Below are 13,302 nucleotides of genomic sequence, written 5' to 3'. Positions count from 1 at the left end.
CACAGACCTCCAGCCATTCCAGCAGCACCAATCTGGGTGCCACTTGCTGTGTGTGGAGCCTCAGATCCAGCACAGGTCCAGCCCACAACTACCCCCTCCACGGACCCCCCCTGACTGCCTGACTGCCCGGTCCCCATCCTGCTGAGAAGCCACGCTTTGGGAAGGCAGCAGGCCCAGTGGGAGACCCAGACACGTGGGGTCCTTTGTCCACTTGACAAACATTGTGGGAGCCCTGGGCTGAGTGAACCAGCCAGCCTAGGGCCTCCTGCTCCCCAGAGAAGTGGTACAGCCCCAGGCAGTTTTAGGAAGGCTGCACCCACGGGCCCTGGGCAGGGAGCAGGAAGAGCTGGTGGGTGCCTGACCTTAGACAGGTCTCTTGAATTCCTCTCCTTAGCGTTCTTGTCCGTCCAGTGGCCGTAGGTGGTCCTGGGGTGGACTTCAGCCCTCTGCCCTGGCTGCCAGTCTCCTGCCCTTATGGGAGCAGCAGCAGTGGGGTGGGGGGTGCCCAGGCAACCCTTCCCCCCTTCCACAGGGCAGGCAAAGGGAACAGAAGTTGGAATGGGGGGGTGGGGTCTCTCCAGCAGAGGGCTCAGCACCCAGCTGGCCTCCACACCTGCAGTTGTGATTGCCTGCCAGGCCCAGCCCTCTGGTCAGCAGGGCAGGCCCCGCCCTCTGGTCAGGCATCCAGGCATCCTCTTTGCAAATGTCTCCTCATTAGCCCCCAAGCCGTGCTAATGTCCTGTTTCTTGTGAATATGGGACGGGGACCAACCCCAAATTAAAGCCAAAAGGATAAAAGAATACAGTAGATCTCCAGGGACAGCTCTGATGCTGTGTGACCTTGAGCCTCCCTGGAAAGCGGTGGGCCCCTGGGACCCCATGAGCATATCCCCAGGACAGCAGAGTCGGTTTCCGTGCCTCCCAGCTAGAACAGGCAGTACTGACCTGGGGACCTCGCTCCCTTCCGACGGGGACTGGGCGTGGGGGTTGCCCAGCCTGCAGAGGGGCCTCCTTCCTGGGCCTCCAGCAGGGGCGCCCTGGAGAAGCAAGGCCTGGAGTCTGCGGCGGGGGAGCAGGTACAGGCCTCTGGCTTCTGCACCCTCCCCGATTTCCAGCCAGATCTGAGCCCAAGAGAAGAAGACCCCAAAACCCCCACTCTCCTGGAGCTAGAGCCGGGGATGTTGGGCGGAAGCCCCATCCTGCCACAGCCCGCTCCACACCCCAGATCTGGTCCAAGACAACATGGGCCGTCAAAGTCTCCAAAGGCTTCCAGACCCGGGGTTCACTGTCCCCCATCCGGTGGCGGAGGGGGCAAGTCGCAGTGACTGGGAGTGCGGGGCGGACTCCTTCGCTGGGGGCGGAGTTACAGAGCAGAGGGGCGGGGTCACGGCCCGTGGAGGTCGGAGCCGTGGCGTTGGGGCGTGGTCTGGGCGGGGCCTAGGGGCCGAATAAGGTCAGGTCAGACTTAGGGGTGGAGCTGGCGTCGGGGGACGGGTCCAGGGAGGCCTGGAGCCCGGTCGGACACGGTGCTACGGAGCGGCGGGACTCACTGGATCTCAGCTGCGCCTGGGGACAAAGCGGCAGGGCCGAACGAGGCGTTAAGGAGGCCACAGGTCCACCCAGGGCAGGGGGCCGAGTGTCGGGGCGGGGCCAGCTCCCTGCGGGCGGGGCGAGCAGGCGGGGCAGGGCCGTGGCGGCGGGGAAGCTAGGCCAGTCCAAGGGCCCGCCAGGGCCTCGGGGCGGGGCCAGCCGGGGCGGGGCGGGGCCACGGACGAGGGGACGAGAGGTCCGCCCGGGGGCGGGGCGCTGCGCCGGGGGCGGGGCAAGCGGATGGGGGCGGGCCCGGAGGCGCGGCGCCCGTGACGCGCACGCCCCGCCCGCACGCCCTGAGCGTCCAGGCCGAGGCCGCCGGGTTCGCCGCGCGCTGCCCGCAGGTTCCATTGAGGAGAGCAGCGCAGCGGCGGCGGCGGCGTCTGCGCGGGAGCCAGGGAGCCGGCAGGAGCCCGCCGCCCCTGGCGGTCCGCGCGGCCGTAACGCAGGCCCGATCCTCCGGCCTCCGCAGCGGCGCCGGGCCGAACGCGGCGGGCTGGGGGCGCGGGCCAGGGCGGCCGCGGAGCCCGGGGGCCGGGGGCATGAGCCGCCCCGCGGCCCCGCCGCGCCCCCGCCGCCCGCCGCCGCCCGCCAGGGGCTAGAGGCGGCCGCCGGGAGGGCGCGCGGCGCCGGAGACATGTCCAGGAGGAAACAGAGCAACCCCCGGCAGATCAAGCGTGAGTCAAACTTTGCCCGCCCGCCCCGACCCCCGCCGGCCCCCGCCGGCCCGCCCCCGGTCCGCCCAGCTCTTCTTGCGGCGCCCGCGACCTTCACCCTGCGCCGCGCCCCCCGCGCTGTGTGCCAAGCGCGCCGTAATCTAATCTCCGCCGGCGGGCCGGGCCCCCGCGTCTCGGCTCCCGCACTGGAGGTCCGGCCTGGAGAGGGGGTCCGCCCAGAGGGCCGGAACGGGGTGGCTGGGGGCGCGGCCACCTCGCGGCTGCCCCTCCCCCCGCCTCCCCGAGATGGTGCGGCGATAAGGCGGCCCCGATCCGGGCTCAGATAAAGTTTAAAATATTCCATTCTGCAAGTCCCATCCTGATAAGATCGCTCTGTCGGGACGGGCTGAAATTGTGATCTTATCTCGGCCGGTTGACTCTCCCAGGCTTTGTATCTAGAGGGAGAAAGAGAGAGACCTGGGAGGGAGACAGGGCACTCGGGACTGTGTGGAAGCGCAAGGCTGAGTGGTGGGACCCGCTGGCGCCCAGCGCCACTCCTGCCGGCCCAGAACCTGGTGCCTTGGAGGCTGGGGAAGGTAGCTATCGCAGCCTGTGCGCTGGGCTCCAGCCGCTTCGACGCTGGAGCCTTCCCTGCCTGGGGACAGCTTCTTGGAGGTCCCGCCCTCCCTGTGTCCCGGCAAGGACTGCACAGGCACTGTGTGCTCCGCAGCTTGTGGTCACACACTCCTAGCTGAGCGACTGCTCCAAGTCAGGGAGGGTCTCCTGGGACTGCATCTTGGGCCAGGGTCGCCTCTCCGTGTCCAAGTTTCTCACCTATCCAGCTTGTAGGCCACTCCCGGGGGTGGGGGCAGGCGGCCGCTGTGTCCACATTGCTGATGCCCTCGAGATAAGAGGGCCCCGCACTCTTGGGGCCGCCTGGCTGCTCGAGCAGCCCGAGCCAGGGCAGCGCACAGGAAACAGGGCTCCCCACCCCACGCCAGGAGTAACTTCGCATCTCTGCAGCCAAAGCCAGGGCGGGGGACTTGCTTTGGTGGGGAGGGGGCGGGGGGGCACATGTCCCAGACTAGAGGGGCAGGTCCTGGGGACTGCTGGGAAGGCAAAGAGGGAGGCCAGACCACCGGCCAGCCCCACACTCCCCGGCACTGCCTTTCGTGTCCACATGACCACTGCCGCCAGGACCCCATGCGCAGTGCTCCTGGGGGAGTGTCTACTCCCAGGTCCCAGAGAGGGGGAGGCAGGCATCAATCCGGTTCCCGTAACCCGACTCCTCGATGTGCAAGTGGGACCTGTTTTCCGAAAGTCGCCTTCTATCAAGTCAACTCAAGTATTAAAACCACCCACAGGTCCCGATCTGCGCTGGTTCTCTGGTTTCTTTTTCCCCTCCTCCCCTGTGTGCGTCTGTTGGGTCTGTTCTCCTGTGTGCGTGTGTGTATGTGTTTCAGCGTGATGAGAAATGCAGATAGCGCGGGCAGAGAGATCGCAGGTTGGGAACCGATCGCCAGCACCGATAAGGCCCAGAGCAGGGCGAGCGCCCGGGCTCAGCCCGGTCCACCGAGCCGCGCGCGTTTGGGACAGGGACCAAAGCGGGCGCAGGGGCGAGCCCCCGCTGCCCACTTTCAGCGCGCCGGGGAACCGGGCTGGGGAGGGGGCCGGCCCTGGGAGGCGGGGCTGGGGCGCCCTCCCTTCGGCCCGCGGCCTCGGGCGCCTCCTCCTCCTGGCAGATCTTGGCGCGTTAAGATGCGAGCGCTGATTGTCACCAAGCGGCGGCGCCCGCGCGCCCGCCCTCTGCCCGCGGCTGTGCGGAGGGCCCTCGCAGCTGTGTGCCCGCCGCGCTGGCCTCACCTGCGACCAGGCCGCGGGCGTGGAGGGGAGGGGGCCGAGCCTTGGGGCCGCCGCCCCCCGCGCCCCCACCAAAGCCGGGGCGCAGCTGCCCGAGCCTCCGTGCGCCTTTTGTTCCGCTCGGAGATAGATGTGCCGCGCTGATAAGGCGCACAACCGATGGCGGCGGCGATAGGCGCTCCCATTTATTAACTTCAAACACGGGAGCGGGGGAGGGCGAGGCGGGAGCGCGGCCTTGGACGGCCAGATGGCTGCCACGATAGGCCCCGCCGCGCTGGCGGGGAGCGCGGGGCGGAGCGCAGCGCGGGACCCCCGCGCCCCCGGCCCGCCGAGGTTTCCTCCCGCCCGGGTCGATGTGAGCTCAGATAAGCGCCGGGCCGGTCGGCCGGATGGCGATCTCCTAGAGCGATAAGGGGCCTTATCTGTGGCCACCAGGCCCAGCCGGGTTCGAGGCAACAACAGCGCGGGGGCGTCGCGGCTGGGCCGTGGGGGGGGGGGCGGCGGCTCGGACTGGGCCGGGGGGCGGCATGCGTGCCTGGGTCTGTCGGGCGAGTTTCATCCCAACACACTTAATTGCCAAGAAGTTGGTCCTCCCCCCGCGGGTGGTACAGTCCGTCAAAATGAAAGAGAACTGACTTCGCCGGGCAGGAGGGGGAGGGGAGCCGAGGGAGGACACCCCGCCCCTGATTCCTATTAGATGCTGTGAGATAGCGGGCGGGGTGCCACCTCCAGAGGGAGAGAGGGTGTTTTCCCCCTCGAGTCAAGTGGGGGTTGGTGGGGGTTTTGGCAAGTGGTAGGTGTAACCCGCCTGGAGTTTTCCTGAAAAAAGAAAGCGGTTTCCACGCCGCTGCGGAGTTTGAGGGGATCCCCCTGTGCCCGGTCTTTTTGAGCAGGTCCCCCAGATCAGAAGGGAAGGCCTGCCTTGATTCACTCAGGCGGTCTTTATTGAGCTCTTGCTGTATGCAAGCACTAGGGCACGGCTGCTGCCCTGGGGAGCCAGTGTGGGAAATGGGGGGAGAATGCGGATGGGGTCCCGCCTGGAAAGAGGGCCCTCCAGCGAGGTCAGAAAGAGGCCAGCTTTGAGGGCGCCTCAGTTTCCAGCTCTGAACAGTGGGGGCAGGAACAAGCCCCAGGTCAGACTGGAGGGCTGGGGGGCACCCCACCCTCCAGGACCAGGGCTGCCAGATGCCAAGTGGAAGCCAAAGCCATCCAGGCCAGGGGGTGCCGGAAGAAGAAGCCCACGGGTGCCAACCCGACAGCTGCCAGCCCGACAGCTGCGGCATCTCAGATGGAGGTGTTTTTCACACATTTTCAAGAGTTTGATTAAGCAAATTATTGGTGGCCGCAGGATGACTCATTCACTCCGAGCTTTAAAGCCACCTGCCTGCTCTCCCCGGCAGCCCGCCGCCCACCTGGGGGCCGGCAGTGCCTCCTGGCGAGGGCTTGTTCCGGGCAGAGCCTGGGTTGGGCCTGAAGGGGTGAGGTGCTCTCTGCGTTTTTATGAACTTGGGAGGGAGTCCCTGCTCGGAGCCAGGCATCCCCTCTCAATTGTGGGAGGCCCTGGGGCTCCCCTGCTTCCCAGGGGCCACCTTGCGATACCACCACCCCACTGAGGTGGGAGAGAAGTGAGCAAAGAGGGGCTTTGTCTGCCCTGCTGCCCAGAATGCCAGCCCCCTGGGCAGGTCGCCCTGCCTTCCACAGCCTGGGCTTCCCTGCTCCGGGCCTGGGCGCCTGGGGGCCAGGCTCCAGTGTGCCAAGGACCCGGCCCGAGAGGCTGGCTCAGGCCCCCAGCCCCTGAACGTGGCCTTGAGCAGAGCGCCAGTGGGCGTGGCTCTAGGCCGTTGTTGGTTTTCCTGCATTCCTGGGCCTCAGGGCAGGCAGCCCGGGCTCGTTAGATAGTAGGAACCGTATCAGGAGTCGCTCATGCTCGCCCAGCCTGCTCTGTGCCAGGCCCGGTATTGTCTGAAAACACGTCCTGTTAAGTTTCTCACCCAAGAATTGGAATTGCCGGAGTTGGAACGCAGGCAGCCTGCCCCCCGCCCCCGGCCCCCCGCCCCCGGCCGCCTCTCTGAACCTCAGGCTGCTCTCCCACAGCCCCTCGCCTCTGTCGGCCTCTGGGCTCCTCCAGGCCTCAGTCTCCACACCTGTGAAATGGGCCTCCGGGAGCAGAGGCGCCCACGGGGCTTTGCCCAGCCCTGCTGCCGCCAAGTCTCCTGTGGCCTCCTTTCTGAGCTGTTCCCCGGTGGGGGGGGGGGGCGGTGGCTTCCTCCAGCCTGAGCCCCTCCCACCCACCCCTGGCCAGCCCCTCCCCAGAGGTCACCGGGAGCCCAGCGTGGCACCAGCACCGCCAGGGATTTAAATGGGTCAGTTGGGGAAGAAAGAGGAGGGAATGCGATGCCATTAATTGTGCCCCTTATCTCCTGTTTCTATGCCAACCAGACGTTCCTGGGCTTGACGGGCTCGTGAATAATACTCCCGGCCGGCCTATCTGCCATCGACAGGCCCCCTCCTGGAGGCAGCTGTTGCCTCGCCGATTGGTATCGCCAACCCCAGAGACCCGGGCCGGGGCCGCACGCAGGCTGGCCAGGCCCTCCTTGGGCACCTGCTGGGCTCCTGCCTGCCTGGCCGCCGTAGCCTTCGATCTTCCTTGCCCTGCCCCGTGGCCCCGTCCCCATTTCACAGAGGAGGAAACTGAGGCCACCGTCACACGTTGGCGCTGGGCCTCGTCTGCTGCTCCCGCCCAGGCAGGGGTCATCTGGACAAAGGGCTTTCAGAAGGGGTGGAGGGGACACGGAGAGTCGGCCGCTGGGCCTCCCGGCCCCCAGCGGGCCCCTGGTGGCTTTGGCTGTGGCAGGACCAGAGGGCCCTGTGGGAAGGGATCCGCATCCACCAACAGGGTGCGCTCCCGCCAGGCCGAGCCCCCACCGCGCCTGGGCACAAGCTGAGACGTGGGGTTTCTCTCGGGCTTCTTTCCGTCCCCTGAGCGCCCAGCCCTTCCAGCCTCGTGCCTCCTCCTCAGCTGTCCCAGCTGCAGAGCCGGAGGATGACACAGTGGCCCCCAGCACAGCCGTGGGAAGGGACAGCACGTACATCCCACCTAGGACACCGGCCGCCGCCGTCCCTCCCGCCTCCTCCTCGGCGGCGTCCTCGCGGCCAGCGGTCAGGCCAGATCCGTGCTTTCCAGCTTCCCTGTCACAGCCACATCCCTTTTCCCAAACGGTCTCCAGAGAGTAAAATACCTGCAGGGACCCTGCGCAGGAAGTGGGCCCCCAACCCACCTGCTTCCCGTCACCCTCCCGCGGCCGGCCCTCCAGCTGTGATTTTGCCCAGCAGGTGTCCTGGCTGTGCCGCCTTGGCATGCTGCTTGCCCTCTCTGGGCTGAGGTTCGCTCGTCACAGAGGAGGGGCTGCCCCGGGAGCCATCTGGGGAGCTCCTCTGCCGCGCCCCCTCCTCGCCTTCCTGCTGGAGCTCTGGGCGGGTCTGGGCCAAGCCGGCCCAGAGGTGGGGGGCTTTGGATCTGACAGCTGACTGTGAGGACCTCAGGGGCCCTGTGTCCCTGTGCCCACTTCACTGATGAGGAGCGGGGGCCTGCCCAGAGTCCCCGGCCAGCAGCGGGCCCTCTCAGCCTGGGGCTGGGGCCAGGAGGACTGGGGGTCCCCACCAGGAAGAAACTTTGGTGGTTCCTGGCAGGGCCCAGGAGGCATCAGTGTGCCGTCCCTCTCTGCCTCCGTTTGCCCGCTGGTTCACTGGGCACATCCATTTTTCACGCGAGGTGTGAAGGTGGCCAGAGGCTGGGACTTGAGTCCCGCCCAGGAGCAGGGAGCGTTCGGGGTGGTGGGGGGGTGTCTGGCTCTGGGAGGCCGGGTCTCAGCCCCACCCCACCCCACCCCAACCCTCCCCCTCTGCACCGCGGGCCTGCCCCACGGCAAGTGGCCTCCGGGCTGTACCCTGTTTTCCCATCTGTAGTGTGGGTGTGACATGGCGCCTGGCGTGAGGCTGGTCCGGTGCTCACGCAGGGCACACCTGCAGGCCCACGTCAGGTTGCTGGTGGCTGAGTGGCATGTTGCTGCCACCCACCCCAGCTGTCCCTGGGGCCACTGAGCAGGCTGAGGACAGACAGCCTCTCCCTCTGTGGCCCTGGGACCCCACCCCTGCCCCGGCCCCACAGCAGGCAGCAGGGGCTCCCAGTTCAGGCCTGGGCCGCCCTCTGAGGGCCCCCGGCTGCAGGCCAGCCCTCATCTCCAGGAGGCCACTTGGCCTTGAGTCCTGGCCTTGCTGTGACCTGCGGGCAGTGGCCTCTCCCACCTCACTTTCTGCTTTTGAAGTAGTGACTTAATAGGATCAGCTCCTCCTGGGCCCTGAAAGTGCTGTCCCGGCTCGTGGCTGCCGTGAACGAGGCAGCCCTGGCAGCTGCTGGCTGCATTACCCATAGGCCTCCCACCTTCCTCCCCAGGTTTTGAGGCGGCGGCGGGGGCAGGGGGTGCTGGACTGAGCTGCCCCTGGCTGGCCTGCCCAAGCCCCTCAGTCCCTTTCCTGACTAAGGGTCTCACTGCGGTTATGGCATCATTCTACTGCCTGACCATTTTACAGGCCAGAAAACTGAGACCTGGTGACACAGGAGCAGGACCTGTGGGCCCCAGCATTGGGCCAAGGTTTCTCTGGGCAGTGCCAGTCCTGGGCACCTCCAGGCCCTCTCCACCTGGCCCCTCCCACGTCCCCTCTCCAGCCTCTCATTGGGAGAAGGCAGTAGGCCTGCTGGGGCGGGATGGGTGGCTGACCTGAGGCCAGAGCCGGGACAGGCCCCACCCCTGGGCCTCCTTCTGCCCCCGCCCCCTGTCCTCCCGGCCGCCTGCCGCCATGGGGGCTCATTTCCCATTGTGGCTCAGCAGCAAAGAACCCAACTAGCATCCATGAGGTTGCGGGTTCGATCCCTGGCCTTGCTCAGTGGGTTGAGGATCCAGCGTTGCCATGAGCTGTGGTGTAGGTCGAAGACTGGCTTGGATCTGGTGTTGCTGTGGCTGTGGTGTAGGCCAGCAGCTATACCTCCGATATGCCCCCTAGCCTGGGAACCTCCATATGCCATGGGTGCGGCCCTAAAAAGACCAAAAAAAAAAAAGGAGAGAGAGGTGCTGGGGTGCAGTTTCCCCGAGTCCAGGCAAGGTCGCAGCTCCAGCCGGGCCCAGGCCCCTGGTTTCCTTGGTCTGCAGACCAAGGCTGGAGTGCGGACAGAGACCAGCCAGCCGGTGTCTGCCCCTATGATTATCTGGACACCCACTCAGCTGGGGCTCTCGAACCATTTTGCTCCCTCCCAAATGGAGGCTCAGAGAGGGTGGGCGGTCACACCAGGGCCACACAGCTCATGAACAACGCTGAGACAGGATGGGTGGGGTGGTCTGCGCGCCAGCTCCCAGGCTGGGTGCCTGTGTCCTGAGCCCCCAGAACTGGTGGGCGTACTACTTCCCGGGGATGAGGGGGCTGTGAATGCAGGTGTCTGCAGGAGCTTCCCTGTGGGCGCACACTGTGAGGCCAGCTGGCCCAGGACTCTGCGGGTATACGGGTGTTCCCTCGCCTTTCGGAGCCTCATCCCACCTCTGCAGGACGGGAATGTCCTGGGGACACCGGGCTGGGTGCGAGGCAGTGGGTCTTCCTGAGGCCCGGTTCCCCCGCAAGTTGGAACAGTGATGCTGACGTCACAGGGAGCCGCTGAGACCTGCGGCAGAGGTCCGCCCTGGGCCAGAGCCCCTGTGTCACTTGACAGAGTTAAGATGAAGAGGACAGAGGGGGCCTCTCTGCTCCCCGGTCTCCCGGCGCTGCCTCCTGCCAGTTCCTCTTGGGGTCTGACCTCAAGCCCTCCAGCTTTCCCCGTCCACCCTGGCCACCTGCACCTGCCCCAGCCTCCTGCCTTTATTTCCCTGTCCTCCGCCCTGCAAGCCAGACCCAGTGAGCAGGAGGCAGGGGCTGCAGGGCCAGTGGTCTCGGCTCCTTCCTGTGGTGGGCAGCGGGGGGAGAGCTGCCGGAGGACCTCCGCAGGAACAGGCCCTCGTGACCAACAGTGGGCCCGTCCTGAGCCCCGCTGCATTCCCAGCTCCCAGGGAGGGCTGGCAGCGGGGGGCCTCAGTGAGACACCAGCGCCACACCTCCGCTGCCCTGCTCCCCAGGGAGTGAGTGGTTTGGGGACCCTTCCGTTTATGGGCCCGGACACCCCATCCCCCGGGGTGTCTGTGCAGGGGCCCTGAGGGCAGCTGGAAAGCTGCTCCAGGGGCACCGAGGGGGCCCGAGCCTCGTGTCGGGGCCTGCGGGGCCCGCCAGACCATCCCCACCTGCCGTTTGTGCTCCTGCTCCTGGGCCTGGGGACCCGGAAATGGCTCTGGCAGGAGTGATGGGGACCCTGCAGGTCACAAAGCCGGAGAGCGGGCTGCTCACACCCCAGCCCCCCGCCCCGCTGCCACACCACCCACCCACCCCACTTCCTGGGCCCGGGACCACCTCGGCCCCACTGGGACCCCCAGGGGGCCGCCTGCCTTGGTCCCCACGCCCAGCTCTGACATTTCTCAGCGAGCAGAGGGACCCCCTACACTCCCTGCCGTGGCCTTGATGTCAGGGTGCCCCGGCCCGGTCCCCCTCGCCCTCCCGGCTCTGCGGCCGAAGCCTGGTCCGCCCGAACCGCCTCCTGGTCCAGGCCTCTGGCGGGCGCAGGTTTCAGCTCCCGTGATAACTCGGAAAGTTGAACTGGCCCCATTACTGCGCCGAGATGGTTGGCGAGATACGGGCCTGATAATGGGGGAGATAGGCGGCTCCGGGGCCGCATCCCGGCCTCTCCGCCCATTAGCATTCGCACCAGCGATCGCCCGCCCATCGCCTCCACTTGCACTCCTCCCGCAGATAAGAATGGAAATTCTGACTTCATAGCTCACTGATTAGAGTGTCTGGATTTCTCGATAATACGCAGATAAATTATGTTTTTGAAAAGGAAGGTAGGGAGGAGGGGGCGGGGGGGGCCGTCCCTCCCAGCCTCCCCTGTTCCCCCGGGCCGGCCATGAACCTCGGCCTGGCCAGCTGGCACCTCCCAGGCCTCCGGACAGAGACAGTGTCCAGGGCCCGGGCTGGGGAGGGGAGGCAGCGGCCGGGGCACCCGCTGGAGGGGCCGAGGGTGGGCTGGGCGTCTGGCCCCCCGGGCTCTAACGCCGGGGGCGCATCTCTGTGCCGCAGTGTCCTCACCCGTCAGGTGGACCCGGCTTGGGGAGCGGATGCGGGAACTTGGCCTGTTTGGGGCTCCGATCTCTTCCCGACGCCTGGAGCAGACGGGGCTTGGTTATACAGTAGGCGCCCAGTAAGTGTTGAGGGGCCAGGCAGAGCCCCACGTGGTCCCCCCGCCCCGTTCTCAGCCACTCTGCCTTCGCAGGCCCGCCCGGCTGCCACAAGTGACAGCTGGCGCCCAGATGGGACGGAGGTGCCATCGCCGCGTCTGTCTGGATGAAGCCACCTCCTTCAGCCGCCGAGACGCGAGATGCGAGATGCGCGCTGATGGTGCGATTAGCGCCATCAGGGCCGCGCGGGGCTAATCCGCCCGGTGAGGGACAGGTGCGCAGCCGAGGGGCCGGGCGCCTGGGAGGGAAGCCGGGCCTGGCGGCCTCGACGCCCCCTCCGGGGCCTTGGCCAGGCCGGGCCTGCCTCCCTCAACAGAAAGCCCTGCAGAGGGGCCGCCTGGGGCTCCCGGCAGGCCCGGGGCAGCGAACCACGGGCCCCCCGCCCCCCGTTTGTGCATGGTTTTTGACAGCCGCTCTTGAGAAAGGAGATGCTCGGCGACCCCAGAGGCAGGAGACAGGAAGCCCGAATGGGCAGTCGGTGACATTTCTGGGTGGCCTGGGGCTCCCCAGATGGAAGAATCCACAGGGAGCCATCGTTAGCCCTGAGCGCTTGCCGTGTGCCGGGCCTGGGCCGCGCTCCCTCCTGCTCCCCTGAAGGCCCCTCCCAGCAGCCCCGGGAGGGGCGCCTCTGACCTCACTGGAGGTGGGCTTTTTTCATAACGATTTTTATTGTTTTCCATCAGAGCTGGTTGACAGTGTTCTGTCAGTTTTCTCCTGTGTGGCCAGGTGACCCAGTCACACGTACACGTTCTGTTTCTCACATTGTCAGGCTCCATCGCCAGTGACGAGGCAGCGTTCCCAGCGCCGCCCAGCAGGGTCTCATCACTTGTCCGCTCCAAAGGCAGGAGTTTGCATCTCTTAACCCAGATTCCCAGTCCCTCCCCCTCGGCAACCACAGGTCTGTTCTCCAAACGCACTTGGAGTTTCTTTTCTGTGGAAAGGTTCATTTGTGCCCTGTATTAGATTCCAGATATAAGTGAAATCATATGGTATTTGTCTCAGAGAGGTTGAGTCACCTACCCGAGGTCACACAGCACAGCACAGCACAGGACAGCACAGGAGGCAGCGGTTAGAGGCCTGGCTTAGAAGCCTGGTCCAAGTCTGGGTCTCTGTCCTGCCCAGCTGGAGGTTCTGGGGGTGTTGGCAGGCATGGCCCTCCACCTGCCCTCAGGGTACACACCCCCCCACCCCACACCCCACACCCCCGTGGGGGGAAGCTGCCCCGGCACAGGGAGGATGCCTGGCTGCTCAGGACCACACAGCCCTGACTGAGCCGTGGATGCTGGGATGACTCGACTTCTGCTTATTACATCTGGGGGTCATTTCATGTGTCCCCAGAAAACAGGCTTCGCTGGTGGTAAAGTCGGTGTCTTTCTGCTCTGGGGTGGTATTTTGTTTCAGTGTCTCAAGGAAGTCGGCTGTTTCCAGTCACATGGGTGCATATGTGGGGGAGGTGACCAGGGTTTGAGTCAGCCCCTGGGCAGGGACCCGGGCAGGTGACTTCGTTTCCTCACCTGTGCAGGGGGCGCCACTACCCTTTTGGCCTCCCCCACCCTCGAGGAAGGACACGGGAGAGAAATGGGGACGAGGTGCCCAGCCATGTGCTGTACCCCCTCCTCAGATCCTGCCAGCCTTCGTCCCTGGCACTTTCGGCACGTGGCTCTGGCTTGCAGAGGCCCAGGCCCGGTGCGCTCACACACTGCAGGGGTGGTTCTGGAACGGCTCTCCTACGGCGCTACAGCCCTGGGAGTCCTGTCCTTGCGCCCTCTGCTTTAACCAGGGCCAGAGAGAAGGCCGAGGCGGGGCGGGTCCCCTGCCAGTGCTGTGGGG

The 13,302-nt window shown here is 66.4% G+C and overlaps 2 protein-coding genes across 2 annotated transcripts in view; one reads left to right on the top strand and one right to left on the bottom strand.

Annotated features, from left to right (window-relative positions):
• On the bottom strand, positions 1,437 to 2,228 carry LOC110261212 (basic proline-rich protein-like). Its single transcript, XM_021096490.1, has one exon. It carries the CDS (start codon positions 2,226 to 2,228, stop codon positions 1,437 to 1,439), a length of 792 nt encoding a protein of 263 aa, XP_020952149.1.
• Positions 1,625 to 13,302, top strand: part of ZFPM1 (zinc finger protein, FOG family member 1) — a 62,815-nt gene continuing 51,137 nt past the window's right edge. The window contains 1 exon segment of the mRNA XM_021093668.1: positions 1,625 to 2,266. Coding sequence (XP_020949327.1) covers positions 2,227 to 2,266 — 40 coding nt within the window. The 5' untranslated portion in view covers positions 1,625 to 2,226.

This window comes from Sus scrofa, chromosome 6 (genome assembly GCF_000003025.6).
Source record: "Sus scrofa isolate TJ Tabasco breed Duroc chromosome 6, Sscrofa11.1, whole genome shotgun sequence".
NCBI classification, from domain to species: domain Eukaryota; kingdom Metazoa; phylum Chordata; class Mammalia; order Artiodactyla; family Suidae; genus Sus; species Sus scrofa.
This window is presented reverse-complemented; position numbering and strand designations above follow the sequence as displayed.